The 17,730-nt window shown below is 47.8% G+C and overlaps 1 protein-coding gene across 1 annotated transcript; it reads right to left on the reverse strand.

Moving 5' to 3' along the window:
- Positions 1–278: 278 nt before the first annotated feature.
- Positions 279–16,661, reverse strand: CAMK1G (calcium/calmodulin dependent protein kinase IG). Its single transcript, XM_071578599.1, has 13 exons — positions 16,587–16,661; positions 11,373–11,490; positions 8,555–8,683; positions 7,750–7,824; positions 6,950–7,088; positions 6,726–6,849; positions 6,119–6,194; positions 5,462–5,574; positions 4,440–4,518; positions 3,976–4,063; positions 2,484–2,911; positions 1,871–1,999; positions 279–869 (listed from the first exon to the last, which is right to left on the reverse strand). Exons 2-12 carry the CDS (start codon positions 11,462–11,464, stop codon positions 1,906–1,908), a joined length of 1,437 nt encoding a protein of 478 aa, XP_071434700.1. The 5' UTR covers positions 11,465–11,490; positions 16,587–16,661; the 3' UTR covers positions 279–869; positions 1,871–1,905.
- Between the last annotated feature and the right edge of the window lie 1,069 nt (positions 16,662–17,730).

The following is a 17,730-nucleotide window of genomic DNA, read 5'->3' on the forward strand; positions in this document are numbered from 1 at the left end:
TGCAGTTTATCCTTCAGACTTGCTGTGGCTTCAGTACTTCCATCAGAGATCTCTCTTCAAATAACCAGATTGCAGAAATGAAGAATTTTATCTCCCTCTATACAACAAGTGAAATGTCTTGTTTGATTTTCTGTCACAATCTCCTTACTAACCATGTAAAGCTTTGCCAGAAAAACAGCAGTGGGAGCAGGTCTGTGGATCCACAGGGGATGCTTTAGGAGGGACTTGATAACCATTTCCACAACAGGTTTCCATGAATAACCAAGAGGCGCTTTACAAAACAAACCTCAGTTTTATTAAGCAAGTATTTATTGTGCAATTACAGACTTGGAAGCAGGGAATTCAGACCTTGCTGTGTTATTATCAGACAGATGGAGGTTTCTAGCAGGTTGTCTCTCCTTTTCTAGCTGCAGTGGGAGCTGAGCTGGGGGATGCTGAACTCCAGAGTGCCAAAGCCTGGGACTAACCAAACCTCAGGAGTGGGTGAAGATTGTAAAAATAACTGATCTGCCACTGAGTAAAGCTGTGCATGGCTTTGGTTTGAAGGGTTGATGTTGAGCATTGCTCTTATGCAGTGGACAACTAAAGAGGATACATAAAACAAAAGCCTGTAGCATGATGCCATATGGATAATATACACTGGAAATGCTAGCAGGAGCCTCAGCCTTTCCCATGCCTTCTCCCAGCTTTAATGATCCAGGAACACCCCCAGGTCACTGCAGTGATGGATTCCTGGGCCTCAGGTGCTGCTGTCCCCAGCTGGTCACTGCTCTGTGAGACGCTGCTGCAGGGGCACAGCCTCCTTTCCTGCTCTCACTGGTCATGTCTGGCTTGGAAGTGCAGAAAAGAGTAAAACAGCCCTTCTGTTTCTGCAAGAGAGAGAATTTCAGTTGAGGATTGAACTTTATTTCACTAGACTGCTGCCTGCAGAGTGTGCTGTTAATGAGCAGTAGCATGAGGGTTAGGAGCAGCTTAGATCCCTTTGTGTGCTTAGTTATAAAGGGTCATTACATGATTGATCATTGGAATGGACCTTTTTGGAGCCTGTAGTAGATCCGACTTGCATTTGTCTCTGCTGTCAATCCTTTGTACACTGCAGTCCTGACAATCTCATCATCATCAGTGGAGACTCACAGGAGATGAAAAGGAGGAGCTCACTTGATGTAGCTTTTGAGGAGAGCTCTGCCAGCAGGTGCTCACCTCTGGGGAATGTTCTTTAGTGCAGGATCTAATAGCAATGCTTCTTACTGCTCACATACAATGTGGTGCAAATGATAACAATTTATCCAAGCTATGGTCAAACAGGGTGAAACTTTCATTATTTTACTCTGCTCACCTACAAAATGAGCATCTCTGTGCTCTGCCCTCTGCTAATAAAGACACTTAGACCTTCCTGGACTAAATCTGGGAAAAGGAATGGCCCTTCAGAGACATCCTGCCTGTGCTCAGCCCTGGAGCAGCAGCCTCTTGCCAGCCCTTTGCTGATGGCCACAGCTGAGACCAAGCTGAAAAGCCCTAATCCCAGCTGGCAGAGCTGTTTGGGTCAGTGTGTTTCCCAGTGAGTAGTTTGGAATAATTGTAGAGTTTGATATGAGAAGAAAGCCCATGCTTGGCTTTGTCTCCCACGTTCCTGGACAACCCTGTTGTAATGTAGAAGGTGGATGCAGAGTCATTGGACTGGCCCTAATGGAAGCTGAGAGATGGTTCATTCCTTGAAAGGTGGTTTAGTTAAGGGCTTTGTTTGTTGCAAAAACCCCCAAGTTAATTTATTTCACGTACAATCACTTTCCTACTTGTGCCTTTCACCTTTTTTTTGGGCCCTAATGGGATTAATTGAAAGCAGCTGGTGATTGGATTGCAGAGCACTTACCACTGGTGATGTGGAGAGCCCAGCAGCTGCCTCCATCACATGATCAAACAAACTCCAGTCTGCCCAGTGCCACAGTGAGACGAGTGTTTGCTGGTTTTCATTGGAACAAAAACTTCTGTTTTGAAATGACTGGTTGGGAACGGAAGAATTGGAACAGCAAGAAGAAAAGAGAGGAACAGCAATATTTACAATCATTCTGCGGGGGGAATGGAAATTGTGTTGTTAATACACAGAATAGCAGAGCTGGGTGCGAGTCACTGCAGCAAAGGCAGGGTCTGGTCACTCAGCACCAGCTGAGAAATTGGCACCAGCAACTTTAAGCACTTGGGAACTTCAGTTTCTGGAGAACAAATGTGCTGCAGTCTGTGGCATGTGGCAACAGAGCCTTGGCTCAGAGGGAGCTGTGCCACACAGCCTGGGCACCTGTGCCCGTACAGAAGGCACTTGGCTGGGCACAGCTTCCAGCCAGCCAAAGCATTTGGTTATTCCTCCCTTTCCTCATTTCTCCCCTTCTACCTCCACCTGGCAACCCATGTGCCAGGCAGCTCCTTCCAAGAGATGGTTATTCCCATATAATTTGTTGGAAGTTACACCTAACAACTTGGATACCTACTGGGATTTTGAAGGCTTTTTAAGCAGCACTGGCTCGGAGCAGGATGTCTTTGCTTTCTCGTGCCCCACACAGGCTGGGCTGCAGCCACAGGAGGTTCTGCCTGGAGGGCTGTGGTTGTTGTCTGGCAGGACCAGGCTGCTGCCCGTGGGCACCGCTCCGTTCTCCGGGTGGCTTTCCAGCTTCTCCTCCCTCATTCCTGTGTCATGTTCCAGCTGAGTGGGAGGGTTTGCACAACCCTGCGTGGGGACCTGAGGGGGTGATGTGTCTTTGTCTTCACTCGGAGTTGCTGGCTGGGTGACCACCATGGGTGTGTTGGGTGTGGAGGCCTCTGAGACTGGTGTGGTGGGGAGGGAGTTTTCGGCCGCCGCGTGGCCGTTCATGTGGAGCTTCTTCATGTGGTGAACAACGGCTGCAGCGTTAAAGGCTTGCTGGGGAAGGAGACAAGACAACCCTGGTGAGCCCCTGGTGATGCCAGGCTGGGTGGGGCAGATGGACTGTCCCCCCAGGTGACAACTGTGCAGCACTGGATGGGTTAGCACTGTTTGCTCAACACGTGGGAAGAGGGATGTGAACGTTCCTGGCATAAACACGCTTTCCACTGAGTGCAAACTGCTGATGTTTTGAAGTTTACAACTGATGGCACATGAGGAGGTTGGGGAACAGCTGGAAATTACCCCACAGTGTGAAATGGAGACTACAACTGAACTGTGAATGTAGCTGTTTAAAATGCTGTTGTGCACATGGTTCCTATGGCATCCCTCTCCTCGGCTAAATTTGCTAAAATCCTTGATATAAAAACTGAAGTACCAATTTATCTTCAAGGCTGAAAGGAGGAAAAGCTGAATTTAAGCTCCCAGAAAGATCTGCTGATGGAGCACCAATTTCACTCCCTCGGTATAAAGGCAATAAGTGACAGGACAAGGAGTATTGGGTTCAGATTAAAGGAGAGGAAATTTAGGTTAGATATTGGGAAGAAATTTCCCCCTGTGAGGGTGGGCAGGCCCTGGCACAGGTTGCCCAGAGAGGCTGTGGCTGCCCCATCCCTGGGAGTGTCCAAGAGCAACACTTGGACACTGTTGCTCTTGTCCAGTGCAAGACAAGAGTGTTGCTGTGATGGAGTTGGAGCAACCTGGGCTGGTGGAAGGTGTCCCTGCCCATGGCAGGGGGCGAAAAGAGCTGATATTTAAGTTTCCTTCCAACTCAAACCATTCTATGATTTAAGATCCTTTCCTCCTCCCCTTTTCTTTCTCATTGAGGCCACTATAGCACAATGTTTGTGGTGAATCTACCAGTGCTATTTGCTGCAGGAAATACTCATCCAAACACCCAATAAACAGGAACTGCACAAAATTTACAATCTGAAGGATCCAATTGAGGAAGGTCCCAGTTTTTGGGTGCTTCCCCACACAGCTGAAGCCTTGCTTATTGCTGGATGACAGCAACTGGTATTTGTTAGGGAAATGGCTCTGGGCTCCCAACAGCAACAACTTACCCTCCATTTGCTCTTTGCAAAGTTCTTCTGAATCTGAGCGCTGACAGATGGGTAGATGTCACGGTGAAGGGCTGTGTTTCCATTAATCCTGCAGATGGGAAGAGAAGCACAAGGGCTCGTAGGCAGATGGCATTTGTAAGGCATTCCACACTCTGGAAGCAACTAAACTGCTTTGTATGTTCAATCAGCAATAATTAAACCCAAAGGAAAAACAGCAACAAAATGCAACGCAAACACTCACTTCAAAGCCTGGAAAGCTCGGGGTGGGATTTCGTCTTTGCCGCCGTTTATGGAGGCAAATCTGAACAAATTGCATCTTTAATTATTCATCATTTTCTTTCTTTGCTCACAAAAAGGGGCCAGGCAGAGGCAGATGGTGACGTGGGCAATGGGGTGGGGGAACACCCTGTTCTGAGCTACCATGGGGCAAAAGGAGAGAGACAACCCCCGTGGGCAGCACTCACCATGGGTGCCTCAGGGCTTCTTCACAGGTAAACCTCACAGCTGGGTTCTTCTCCAGCAAATGCCTGATGAAATCCTTGGCTGTTTGAGAAGAGGGGAGGAAAGCAGAGGAAAAAGGTTATTTTCTTCTTCCAAGACATGGTCCTAGTGGGATGGGGCAAAGACAGTAGATAAACCCCCCCGAGGTCAGCCCTGAGGAGAAGGTGTTCATTGTATTAGAGGGGGTTCAGGTTGGACATAAGGGAAAAATTCTTCACTGGAAAAGGCTGTCCAAGGAAGTGGTGGAGTCACCATCCCTGGAATTGTTCAAAAAACGAGCAGATGTGGCACTTTGGAATGTGGTTTAGTGGGCATGGTGGGGTTGGGTTGAAGTTGGACTTCATGATCTTGGAGGTCTTTTCAGACCTTAACAAGTCTATGATAACTCCATTAAAGGGAGATGTTTGTAGTGAAGGCTCCAGGTGAAAAAAATATAATGGGGATGTACGAAACTTCACACTTGAATTATGTGAACTGAGTTGAATTATTTAGCTAAAAAAACTACCTCTAAAAATCATAAAGTGCAAACTGAGGGGATTTAGGAGTTGCCTTAAAGAGCACTTATATCAGTCCCATTTTTAATCTTTTTTTTTTTTTTAAGCAGGAAGGATTGCAGTGTTTGTTATTAAATCCTAACAAACCCCCTGCTAGTTTTGTTTGTATGTATAAAAGATTGATGTTCCAAATATGCTGTGAAGATGCTGGGGCTGCAGTGAGCAGTGTGGGGGTGAGCTCCACAAGCAGGTTGGTCTGCTGGGAGGAGCCAGTGGTGGCTGACACTTGATGGGAAGGAAAGCAAGGGAGGAAAAGAAGAAAAAAAAGAATAGGAAAAAAGGGGGGAAAAACTCTGGAGTTCCCTCATCCTCATCCTTCCCAAGGCAAGCCCAGGGTGTTTTGGAGGTGAGTGGTGCAGGCTCACAGTCCCTAGGCTTGGGATTGAGCCTTGTGGGAAGGAACATGGAGCTTCCCAGTGCCAGAGCTCTACCTGACTCGGAGATATCGTCCCAAAACGGAGACTCAAACTCATAGTAGCCTTCCTTAATCTTTTCAAACAGCTTGGATTCAGTCTCTTCATAGAAAGGGGGGTACCCACAGAGCCTGGAACAGAGCAGAAAGCCAGAGGTCCTGCAGTGTCACCATCCACGTTGGCACAGGCTCCTCCAGCTCATGGAGGCAACATGAGTGAGGAGTGACAGAGGGGGCTTCTCCATCCATCCATCTGTCCCTCACTGCTGAGTGTATCAGTAGAGCTGCACAAAAGAGTTAAAAACTTCACTGCAGCAGCGAGAGGACAAAGCCACAGCTGGTACAGAGCTGAGTGGTGTGGGAGGAAACGAAACAAAAAGTACCAAGGAAGACTGAATGGTATTTGTAGGCAACTGGAGAAAAACAAAGCATAGGATGAGGCACATAATAGAGAAAATGTGATTCTTTTCATCTCCACTCCTGTACTTGATTACCCACATGCCTTTAATTTGTGTCTAGTGAACCTGTGCAGAGGAGGGAGCTGTGCTGCTGTGCCCACAGAATGGGAGGTCCAGCCTCGCCCCCGCTCATGCTGCTGCTCCACAGAGGTGGAGGAGCCACGGAGGAGCTGGAAACTCATGGCAGAACCAGTGGGATGCTGCTGGATGCTACTCACAGGATGTAAGTGATGACTCCAATGGACCAGCAGTCCACAGCTTTGCTGTATGGCTTCTGGGCGAGGACTTCAGGGGCTGCAGAACAGCAAAACCAAAGGGGAATTCTAAGCAATAATAAGTTATACAATACTGGGGAAAGCAGGAGCTCTTGTACACTTGGCCTCTGAGGTGCCAGCGCAGAGATCAGCTGCCAACAGCAGCATTCAGTGGCTAAATTGTTCAGTGCTATTTGTATCTATTTTATGCCATTAAATAGAAAGAACCACAGACAATCTCTGCCTGCATCCTGAGGTTTGGCCAGGGAGCTGTGGATCCAGGCAACTCAGTCTGGTGGGCATTACACAAAATCCCACTGCATTAAAATTATTTTTATAATTTTTCCATAAATATATATATCTCCTTGTCTTTGCATTTTTAAGCATTCTGAGCTTTTTCAGTCCCCACACTCAATACACTGTTTATAGGATCCATGCAGTGCATGTGTGAGCAACATGTTAACATAATTATGGGGTATTTTTTCTTTTCTTCTGGGCAATTTACTGCTCATGCACAACCTTTTTGCCAGAAAATCCACCAGCATGAGCCCATTCCTGACTCTTGGCTTACCCACATATCCTGGAGTCCCACAGGCTGTGGACATGATGCCATTCTGTTCCATTTTTGACAAGCCAAAGTCCGTGATCATGATTTTGGAGTTCTCTTCAGGAGTCAAGTAAAGGAGGTTTTCAGGCTGTGAACACAGAATGGTCAGAGGGTGAACTTTGTGGTAGGAAAAGGGCAAGGAAGAGCAGGTTGGCAGGCACAGCAGCTCTCTGAGGGCCAGGTCTCACCTTCAGGTCTCGGTGGACAATGCCATTCTCATGGAGGTATTTCACTGCTGTCAGCACCTGGTGGATCACCAAACTCGCGTCCTTCTCGGTGTAAACACCTCGCTCCAAAATCCGATCAAACAGCTCTCCCCCAGACACCCTGTGGAAAGGGCAGTTTAGAAAGGAAAAGACTGGAAGAAAATTTAAGCAAAAATTAGTCATCTACAGAGAAGTTGACTGTCTGGTCCTTTTACAACTCCACCCACAGCAGAACCATCCCTCGGGCAGCAGTTTTGGTGAGGCTGGTGGATGCTCCTGGGTGCAGTTGCAGGGTGCCAGGAAGGACTGCTGGAAACCAGGGGAATCTGGGCAAGTTCTAGTAGGACTGAGCCACAGGTACCCACTACACGAGTGGACAGAGGTTTTTGCTTCCTTCAGCTAAATTTGGAGTTTGCAGGAGCCAAGTGCTCAGAGCACTTTCTCTGCCGCTGACACGGTGCCCATTTTCATTTCTAGACACCCTGTGCAGCTTTAATTAGAAATACTTCTGTCTCTGCCCTGCTAAACTGTGATGAATTAATTTGCATAAATAGATCCAAAACATGGTTTAGAAACTTGCTGCTAAAATGAGGATGGGCCAAGACAGCATGAGAAGTGTCCAGGTTGGTTCCAACCATGCAGCCCTCGCCTTGGAGTGAGGGGTGTTTGGATGGTTCCTGTGAGGGCTTCAGTGAGCAGGTCCTGAAATAAGATACTTCACCCTGGTCCTGCCACTCTTCATCCTCTGTGGCCCGCAAAGAAATGGCTCTGCTGATACTTACAGCTGCATAACCAGGTAGAAGTGGGTTGTGCTCTCATAAATATCTTCTAAAGTCACGATGTTTTCATGCTTTATTCTGCAAAGATAAAGGTGGGTCAGAAACAAACCTGGCAAGGATAGAAGTGGCTTTGAAAGTGGAAAACCCAACAGTCATCTTGCTGTAATAACCAGTGGAAGTTCACTGGGGTGTTTTGTGGCTGATCTCCCTTCCTCTGCATGGTAGAGGACCACTGATGCCCCTGCCAATTCCTTTAAGAGTACCAGACACCAACAGTGGGGCACCAGACCCTTTGTTTTTAAGCATCTACATCAGGAGATTACTTTGGACTGCCAGAGCATCCATTCTGGTTCTCCTTTCCCTCTGTGCTGCTCTGCTTCCCTCATTTCTATTATGCTCCATCCCTGGGAGTGTTCCCAGCCAGGTTGGACAGGGCTTGGAGCACCCTGGGTTAGTGGGAGGTGTCCCTGCCCTGGGCAGGAGGTGGAATGACCTTTAAGGTCCCTTCCCATCCCAAGCCATTCTGGGATTCTGTGATTTCCTTCCCCAGATCTGAGGCAGAGTGGCTGTGCTGGGGTTACAAACCCAGGTAAGGAAGGAGAGAAGAAATTTTACTAATCTACTATTTCACAGTAAGACTTATACATTCTTTAAAAATCAATCCTAATTTCCTTATATTATTCTTGCTGTAGAGCCACACTTCTTTTGGGGGGTTGGACTAGATGATCTCCAGAGGTCCCTTCCAGCCTAACCTGTGATTCTGTGATCTTGGGAAAGGACATTTGTTCTGCTTTACAACATCACTCACTTTTTCAGCACTGCAATTTCATTTTCCAAGCTGCTGTCCCTTGTGAGAGGAGACTTCTTGATGCATTTCAGAGCAAAGAGCTTGCCAGTGCTTTTCTGCTTCACTAGGAAAACTTCTGAGAAGGCACCTCTGCAGAGAGGAAGAGAAGTTGTGTTTCAGTAGATGCTGTGAACTGGAAGGGAACTTAGAGAGAGAAGAAATAGCAAGAACAAATAGGGTAGCAACATAACTCCAAGTGGATGCTGATTATAAAGCTACAACTGTATCTCCAGCAGCCCCAAACTCAGGATATTCAAAGCAAGATTATGTAGATAATATGTAGATAAACTCCCCAGTTTTCTTTGTAGAGAAAAGGTTATTTTCCATAGTTCACCACAGAGCTGTGTTGAGGCAGTGGGCAAAAAAGACCCTGTGATGAAATTAAACCAGATTCTACAGGACTGTCTGTAAAGACACTGAAGTTTTACTCCTGCAGGTGCCAGGCTGGGGGTCAACTTCAGCTCTGGGGAGGCAGAGGGCACAGAGGGTTTTCAGCACGTCCATGGGCTCTCAGCTTGATGCTTTTCTAGGAACCTTTGCACTGGAATCCCCTGAGGCTGGAGGGAGTTTCCTGGGCTAAGCACAGGCTCAGGGAGGGGCTGTATCCACAACCTTCTGGAGAATGGAGCTGTCTGGAGCAGTTGGAGCAGCAGTTGGAGCTTGGCTGCTCACTGGGGTTAACCCCCTGGGGAAAGATCTCCACTGCCTCCACTCTAACGGGGCCAAATTCCATGATATAAATCATGTTTCTTCAAAATCCCACCTGTCTTTGGATATTCCTTCACTTTCCCTGGTCAGCACTGCCCTGAGGACTGAGGAAGCTGAGCTGCAGCAGGGACAGCCCTGTGATGCTGCTGTTTGGTGCATCCAACCCAACCCCCTGTGTGTCTAAAATGCAAAATAATGGGATAACCTCAGGCAGTATTTTAATTCAGCATCTAATGTGTTTTTCTTCCTGCAGAGCCTTCTAATACCTGTGTACCCTCAGTGACAGAGTGACAGTGGGTGTCTTGTACAGGACTGATCAGGGTTCAGCCCAGTGCAGCCCTGAGTAGGTATTTATAACAAGCCTAAAGCTCCCAATCCTGTTAAAGGTTTGTCTTTAGGGAGCTGAACACGTGGTTTGGGACAGTGACAGTGCATCCTTTGCCAGGTCAGTCCTCAATAATCCTCATCAAATGAGCAACAGATTAATTGCTGGCCATTAAGTGGAACTTGCCCCTGAATCTGCAAAGCCCTGCAGGGACTGGAGGGCAGAGAGAGGAAGGTGAGTGCTGTGGGAGCACCTTTGGGGGGGATGATGTTATAGCAAACCCAATAAACAAGGGCAGAAGTGCTGAGTCTCCTGTAATACAACAAGGAATGCAGCCCCCTGTGCAGACAGGCTGGCTGAGCAGGGCCCCTCTGGCACGTGGCTCTGTGCTAGGGAGTGTCAGTGATGAGGAGGAGGAGGAGATGAAGGCAGCTCCTGTCTTGACTGTGCTCTTCTCCTCCTCCTCCTGTAGTGATGCCAAAACAATGTGCAAGACCCTGAGTTCCTGGGCTGAGCCAGAACTTGTTCCTATCAAGGCAAAAAAACCCCAAACCACCCCCCAAAAAAACCCCATAGATTTTCAGGAAGCCCCCCCCAGAAAGTGAATTGGAATCTTGGTTTCCCTTAGGGACTTATATTCAATGGTCTTCTCTCTTTTGGTCCAAAAAGCAGGTGGTGTTGGGACCTTCATGTCATTTTACACATTTCTGCCTTTTTAGCCATATGAACTGTGCAGGCTGTTCCATGGATATTCCTTTCACATTCCTGAGAGCTCTTGGGGAGGAGGATGGGACATCCTTGTGGGGTCCCTAATGCAGCTGGGCATGCTGGTGGGAGGTGATAACAAGCCTTAAGATAGTTTCAGGTTCCAGATCTCAATTTCAATTCTTCATCAAGCTGAAGTAACGCATGTGGAAAATTCTCAATTTCTAAGGCTAAATTTTCCTATTAATGTGATAGTAGGAAATGAACAACCTACAAATCAGCTGCTGGGGCATCTGTTCTAAATATCTGTCCCAAACAGTTTATAATAATTATGTCCCTTATTAAAAAATGGTGAATCAACAAGTTGGCTAGGAGAGAACAAAGCTTTTTCTAACCTCATTCCTTTAGCAGAAGCTGCTGGATAATTTAATTAATTTCTGGGGCTGACAAGGGACATAATTTAAAATGTCACCCAACTCTGGAGTGGCTGTTTTTTCAGAGCTTTGTTGTGGGCTCTGAAGTCACAGAACATTTGTCCATGACAGAACTTGCTGGTGGAGGTAATTCAATTCCTCCTCCACCACCTTGGAAATGTTTTCTTGTCTCATCCACATGAATAGGCAAATTAAGCTGTTAATGCACAGGGAAGGATTGTACGACTGGAACATCCTTGTTTTTGTTTCATCCCCCAACTGAGTCAGGGTTTCTGAGATAAATTTATGACTTATTATTATAATTCCTCCCTTGGAGCCATCCCTTGACCTTCCAGAAACAGAAGCAGGAGGAAAAAGTTCCTCAGCTGAGGTTCCCTGCAGGCTTGGAGGGGATGGAGGGAAGGGCAGAGCGGAGTTGGAGCTGTGCCTTGGGCTGGTGGGAAAGGAGATGTTTTGGTGCTCCATGGGAAATGTGAGCCATGAATCAGAGCACCAGCAGGTCCCTGCAGCAGGATGGGGCACATGGAGATAGGGGGCTGCCCAGAGGGAGCTGCTTCCTTGTGGTATTGGCCAGTGCCAGGAAGGGAGTCACTGCCCTGGTACTTACGATCCCAGAGCCTCCATGAAAATGAAGGTTTTTCGGATGTTGCTCGTCTGCTTCTTCCAGGAGCTGCTGTCATCCTCTTCCTTGCGACCCATCTCCTCCAGAGTGAAAGCAGGGAGTGCTGCAAGGAAGGGCAGAAGAAGAGGAGCTGACTGACAAGGCTTGTGCTGGCATGAAGAACAGGCTGGGTTCGGGGTGCTGGGAATGGTGTTTGCTGGGCCAAGGCAGTCAGACTTTTCAAGTGAAATTTTGTGCTGCTCTTGTTGCTCACAACTTGCCCCATCCCTGGAAGTGTCCAAGGCCAGGCTGGACAGGGCTTGGAGCAACCTGGGCTAGTGGAAGGTGTCCCTGCCCAAGGCAGGGGTGGAACAGGATGATCTTTAAGGCCCCTTCCAACCCCAACCAGTCTGGGATTTGATGAACTGCTCGTGCTGACCATGTCCCTGATGTTGTGTCCTGCTCCAGGGGATGTGATACTGGATCAGCTGGGTAGGAGCTGGTGACCAAATGGTAATTCTCCCTTGTCACTGTACTCATTTAGAGCACGTTGGCAATTACAAATGTTTATACTGTGCTTCATATTTAGTGGTTAAAAAACCTTGCTGAACGGTTGCTAATTTTACCTAAAACATCCACAACTTGATGGCTTATGAGTTAGGTACAACTAGTGATGGAGGTGGATTATAGCTGAACTGTTTCATTGCTCAAATAATAAATAGTTCAAAGAAAACCTTTTGGTGATCTGTCTTGCACAGCTTGTGCTGCTGACATCTTTTGTTTTTGTTGACTGACGGATTGCATTTGCTCTGAGCCACAACCTTCCCCTTGCCTTTAGGTTGCAGGGCTGTGCCAAGGCCAAGGGGTGCCCTGGGAGGGGTGGTGGGAGCAGCCCACCAAAAATGCAGCTTTCTGGAGCCACTTCATCTCTGCAAGAGGTCGCTGAGTGAGTGTTATGATCACTGGAGGGTGTAACTGCAACAAACCTGGGTAGATTCAGCCCTGGGGCTCAGACTGATCCCCACACCCAAAACATGCCCTGCTGCTCGTGGCAGGGTGACCTTGGTGATGTCCCAGCCCCTGCCAGCCTCCCCCAGCTCTAAGCTCTTTAGAGCCAGGCCAGACAGCTCTGCTGGAACCCAGGGGGGCTGTGGGCATGGGGAGCCCAGGGACAGTCAGAGCTTGCACAAGGTCTGGGAGGTGTGAAATGTTACACAAACCTCTAAGCACCCCTAATAAGATCAGGGCTAATGACTGGAGGAACACTGGAAGGTGAGAAAGAAGCTCTGAGACTGGGAAAAAAAAACCATGTAAAAGTGGCTTGTTCACACTATGAGGATTTTAAAGAAATGCACTGAAAATATCCCAGGCAGGTGGGGTTTGGGAGCTGCCAGGGCATGGGCAACATCCCTTGGGAAGTGAAGCATCCCCTGGGACATGGAGCATCCCTTGGGACATGGAGCATCCCCTGGGACATGGAGCATCCCCTGGGACATGGAGCATCCCTTGGGACATGGAGCATCCCTTGGGACATGGAGCATACCCTGGGACGTGGAGCATCCCTTGGGACATGGAGCATCCCCTGGGACATGGAGCATCCCTTGGGACATGGAGCATCCCCTGGGACATGGAGCATCCCTTGGGACATGGAGCATCCCTTGGGACATGGAGCATACCCTGGGACGTGGAGCATCCCTTGGGACATGGAGCATCCCCTGGGACATGGAGCATCCCCTGGGACGTGGAGCATCCCTTGGGACATGGAGCATCCCCTGGGACGTGGAGCATCCCTTGGGACATGGAGCATCCCTTGGGACATGGAGCATACCCTGGGACGTGGAGCATCCCTTGGGACATGGAGCATCCCCTGGGACATGGAGCATCCCCTGGGACATGGAGCATCACAGTCCCAGAGCAGGAGGAGCTGCCCAAGGGCTGTAGGACACAGCTGAGCCTTCAGAAGACAAAGCACAAGCTTTCATGGATAAGAAAGTGTTTGGAAAAGGCAAAAATATTAAAGCAGAGAAAAAGCTGAAGGATCTTTTGTCATGACAGACAGCTTAGATATTGAATTCCTCCTGAACCTACTTTATCTCCTTAATTAGCACATTTTCAGGGTTTTCAGCTCCTTGACACAATTTTTAAAGGTTAATTTAACATTACTGAAAACAAAATTGACTCAATTGTAAACAGTTGAAGGCTTCAGTCCATAAAATCACCAAAGGCCACATGCACTCAGCCTTTACCTTCTGGTTTTTGATGCATGTGTAAATCCCAGAAATACAACTCCCCATAAAAACCAGCTGTATCTTGTTTGGAATCAGTGAAGGTCAAAAGTCCTTCACAAAAATGCTGATCAATTATTTAATCAGCCAATTATTTTGAGCCCCTAAGTGATGTTTTCTTTGCAGTCACCCACCCATCCCTATTCTACACATCTGGACTAGCACAAAAAGAGAATTTTCTCGCAGAGACCTTTAGCTGGTTGTGGAAGGTGAGTTTTACCCACTTCAAATAAATATCAAATGCATGATGGCAGTGTGGTGCTGAATGACAGGTACAATTGAGATGACCTCTCCATTTCTCTCACAGCCTACTGTCAAACAAAGAATATGAAGTCAAAAAAAGAAGACAAGCCAAGTAGGTCAGCCTTGCCCTGGGGACAAATGGCACTTTGGACTCTGATCCTGTGCAGCCCCTGCATGGAAACACATCCTGGTTGGCACAAGCTCTGTGGGGCAGCCCAGGAGGGGCACTGGAGAGAAACCCATCCTGGGGAGGCTGGACTGGGCAGAGGTGGCTGTGTCCCCTCTCTGGGAGGTGACACTGGGGCCATGGACAGTGGTGGCTTCTGTAAATTTGGTCCATTCAAGCCCAAGTGTCAAATTGGCTCAGTATTTGCCCATTTTAGCTCCATCCCCTCAGCACTGGGATGTTTAATTCCTCGTGAATTCAACAAGTTTCTTATTTTAAAAGGGGTTTTGGTTCTAAAGGAAGGTAGTCTCATGTTTTCTTTGGTCCCCTGTGAATCATCTGCTCATCTTATAGTTCCTCCTGCTGTCACTTGTGTGTGGCATTTGGTGTGCCAGGCTGGGCACGGGCTGGATGAACAGCTCTGACTCCCTCCACGTGGAGCTCATTTCCTGCTCTCTCAGTTTTTCTGTGCCATCATCAGCAAGTCATTTCCTGCCTCCCCTCGCCTTGCTGTGAGGAAGGAGAGTGAGGGCTGCTGTTTTGAGAGCAAAATAATAGAATATTTGAATTACCTGAAATGTAAAGCTGCATATGGTGGGTGGGGGGTGGAAGTGGAGGATGTTTAAGGTCCCTTCCAACCCAAACCATCCTGTGATTCCATTTGTGCTCAGGTGATGAACACTTCCCCACCTTCCTCTTTTTATTGGATCACATTCTTTTCAATATTTTCTCCCTTTTTGATACAAGGGAAAGTATTTGCAAAGGGGTTTGGGGCAGGACACAACAGCCTCTCAGCTGCTGAGATTATGGGATTAAGAGGCCTGTGACTTCCCTGATCCTCCAGGAGCTTGTCTTTGTCTCTTAGTGTGGTTAAGTCACCTGTTGCACCTCACAGAAGTTGGTGAGAATGTATTGATGCATTTCTTGTCTGGGGTTTGTTATTTATTCAACCTCTGGCCCAACGACCACAGAATCCCAGAATAGTTTGAGTTGGAAGGAAACTCAAAGCTCATCCAGTTCCACCCCCTGCCATGGGCAGGGACACCTTCCACTATTCCCAGGTTGCTCCAAGCTCTGTCCAACCTGGCCTTGGACACTCCCAGGGATGGGGCAGCCACAGTGCCAGGGCCTCCCCTTTCCTACACCTTTCTTGCTGCTGGAGAACAGCAAGTGGATAAATGGGGTTTAATGTATTTACTGACTCACCTGAAGAAACTTTACTATGCACAGGAGTAAAAATATGAGAACCAAAGTTGGGCAAATGGACTTTGTGCTGGGGCTGACAGGTTTTCCTGCCATGGGAGGTGTCCATCCTGCTCCTGCCCTTCCTCACTTGTCAGCTCCATCCTGACATCCACATGTGCCTTTCCCCTGGCTCGGGGGCATTGCAGCCCCAGCAGTGGGAGGCACACACAGAGTACACCCAACATGCACTTGAAATACACCTTATTTTAAAGCCCTGATCTAAAGAAGGATCTGTGTTCACCTTTTGGCAGAGCAAGCACACAAGTGTGTTAATGTTGCATAATAAGATTGAAAAGCTCATTAACTAATGCAGGTGAAGACCTTTTGAGCTGAAAATGAAGTACATAACATTGCTTTCATTTGTTTAGCTTCCCTCTTCCCCACCAGAACAAATTAAGCAGCATGCAGGGCTTCAATCTGATGAGTTTATGTATATAAATTAATAAACAGTTTTGATATTAATGCCTAACCTTTGGACTCTTGTACACCCTAAGCCAACAACTGTGACTGCTGCTCTTCTGTGTGAGATCCAGCACGACTCAACACTGCTCAGAGGGTAATGAATGTTATTATGACCTTGCTTAAGTATTTCCTGAAGAAAATTTGTTCTGCTTCCACAGTGGCAAATCCATCTGCAGCCAGACATTGCTCCTGAATGGATATACTGCATTAGCAGAATTATTGTAAGGCATGATTAATAGTCTCGTGACAAAGTTACATGTGGAGAGGGAAGAGACGCGCAGCTCTCATGGTTTGCCTTTAGAATTAGAAGTTTACAGGGGAAAAAAAAGGAGAATACAAACTCAAAAGGCTTTGATTTAAAAAAAAAATACACCACAACAAGCAATCTGCATGTCAATGAATGAAGTGCCAGGGCAGCCTCTGCGTTCAGGGACAAAAGAAGAAGAAAATGAAAACACGGCTCGCCATTAAAAACAAATCCACGTCAAAGCGCTTGCATTCATTCACCCCCCACACCAGCCATTCAAAAGCAGGGCTCGAACTTAGCAGTCCCTGACGAACACTTGCAAAATCTCCATTTTAATTACAAATATTGCAGATTTCCTTAAAACACTCCGGAAGGAAAATGCCAGAGGCAGCTTTCTATGAAATTACTAAATATAAGACGCGTGCTGGAGGATGCTCCCTGCACGGACAACTCCTCCAGCATCTCCCTGGCACAAGGCAAAATTCATCTTTGGAAAGGCAGCTTAGCAGGAACCCCACCTGCTTCAGGGCAAGGAAAAGCAAACGGCTCTAAGGAAAGAATATTTTGCTTACCCAAGTCTGCCCAAACAAAGCAACTCCTGTTGGCCGCCGCTCCCGCTCGGCTCCGTCTGCGGGGATTAGACCCGCTCAGGGGCTCACCGGGAGGAGGAGGAGGAGGAGGAGGAGGAGGAGGAGGAGGAGGAGGAGGAGGAGGAGGAGGAGGAGGAGGAGGAGGAGGAGGAGGAGGAGATGATGATGATGGAGCTGCCGAGATGGTAACCAAGCAGCACCTCACGGCGAGTGAAGCACCACGAGCACGAGCTGGTGGGTGTGCGAGCAGCGGGACCTGGGAATCCCAGCCCTTCCCGACGGGAATCTCTCCGGGAGAAATGGTGCGGCAGCAGCAGCAGCTCCTCGGCCGTGCCCGGCTTGGGATTGAAACAGCCCCCGGTGGAATGCAAATGTGATTTGCCTTCATCAAACAAATGACTTCTTGGTGCTTAATAAACCGTCCTGTTTTACTTGGGGGGATGTCGGGAGTTCTGTGGGGCCAGCGGGACAGGACTGGGATGAGCTTTCCCACCGGGATGCTCCAGCACTGGGAAGGTGACGCTCCTCTCCATTTTTTAATGAAAAATCATCACAACAGAGGTTAATCTCCATCCCCAGAGCTTTTGGGATGTTTTAACCCACACAATGGCTGGGTTTTGACTTTCAAACCCTCCCCTGTGTGTGTCTTCTCAAACACAGCACATATGAATATAGGAAATATTAATAATTCTTTGAATCTCTTCTGTAGTGTAGGATTTTTAGAGCTGGCAATAACAACTTTACTGACTGCCTTCTCAGTTGATTTACACTGCCATCTAGAATAATGCATGAAAAAAGTACACATCACTGCAAAGTTTAGTTTTATATCAGGAATAAATCAGCTCTGAGGCAATACTAGAAAATCACATTCTTTTCTGAATGTTTTTCTTCAGTATCTTAGTTCCAAGGCAAAGGCTGGTTGATATTCTTCTTTTCTTTTTTGGCCAGGCTCCAGTTCTGTGAACTCCACAGTGTCAGGGCTGTTGGTCAGAATTTCTGGATGTGGGTTTGAATGTGCAGGTTCCCTTTAGTGTTGAGTTTCAGTGGGATTTGCATTGATCCTGCCTTGAAACCCACTGTGTGCTGTCCCTCTGGAGTGAGGGGAGCCAGTCCCACTGCTGGTATC

The sequence above is a fragment of the Pithys albifrons genome, chromosome 28, assembly GCF_047495875.1.
Source record: "Pithys albifrons albifrons isolate INPA30051 chromosome 28, PitAlb_v1, whole genome shotgun sequence".
NCBI lineage: Eukaryota > Metazoa > Chordata > Aves > Passeriformes > Thamnophilidae > Pithys > Pithys albifrons.

Coding starts and splice junctions, on each gene's coding strand:
- CAMK1G (XM_071578599.1), bottom strand. CDS start 11,464: ATGGGTCGCAAGGAAGAGGATGACAGCAGCTCCTGGAAGAAGCAGACG. Junction 6,850..6,949: donor TTGTCCACCGAGACCTGAAG/GTGAGACCTGGC, acceptor CTGTGTTCACAG/CCTGAAAACCTCCTTTACTT. Junction 2,000..2,483: donor AAAAAGCCTTCAAAATCCCA/GTAGGTATCCAA, acceptor GTTCCCAACCAG/TCATTTCAAAACAGAAGTTT.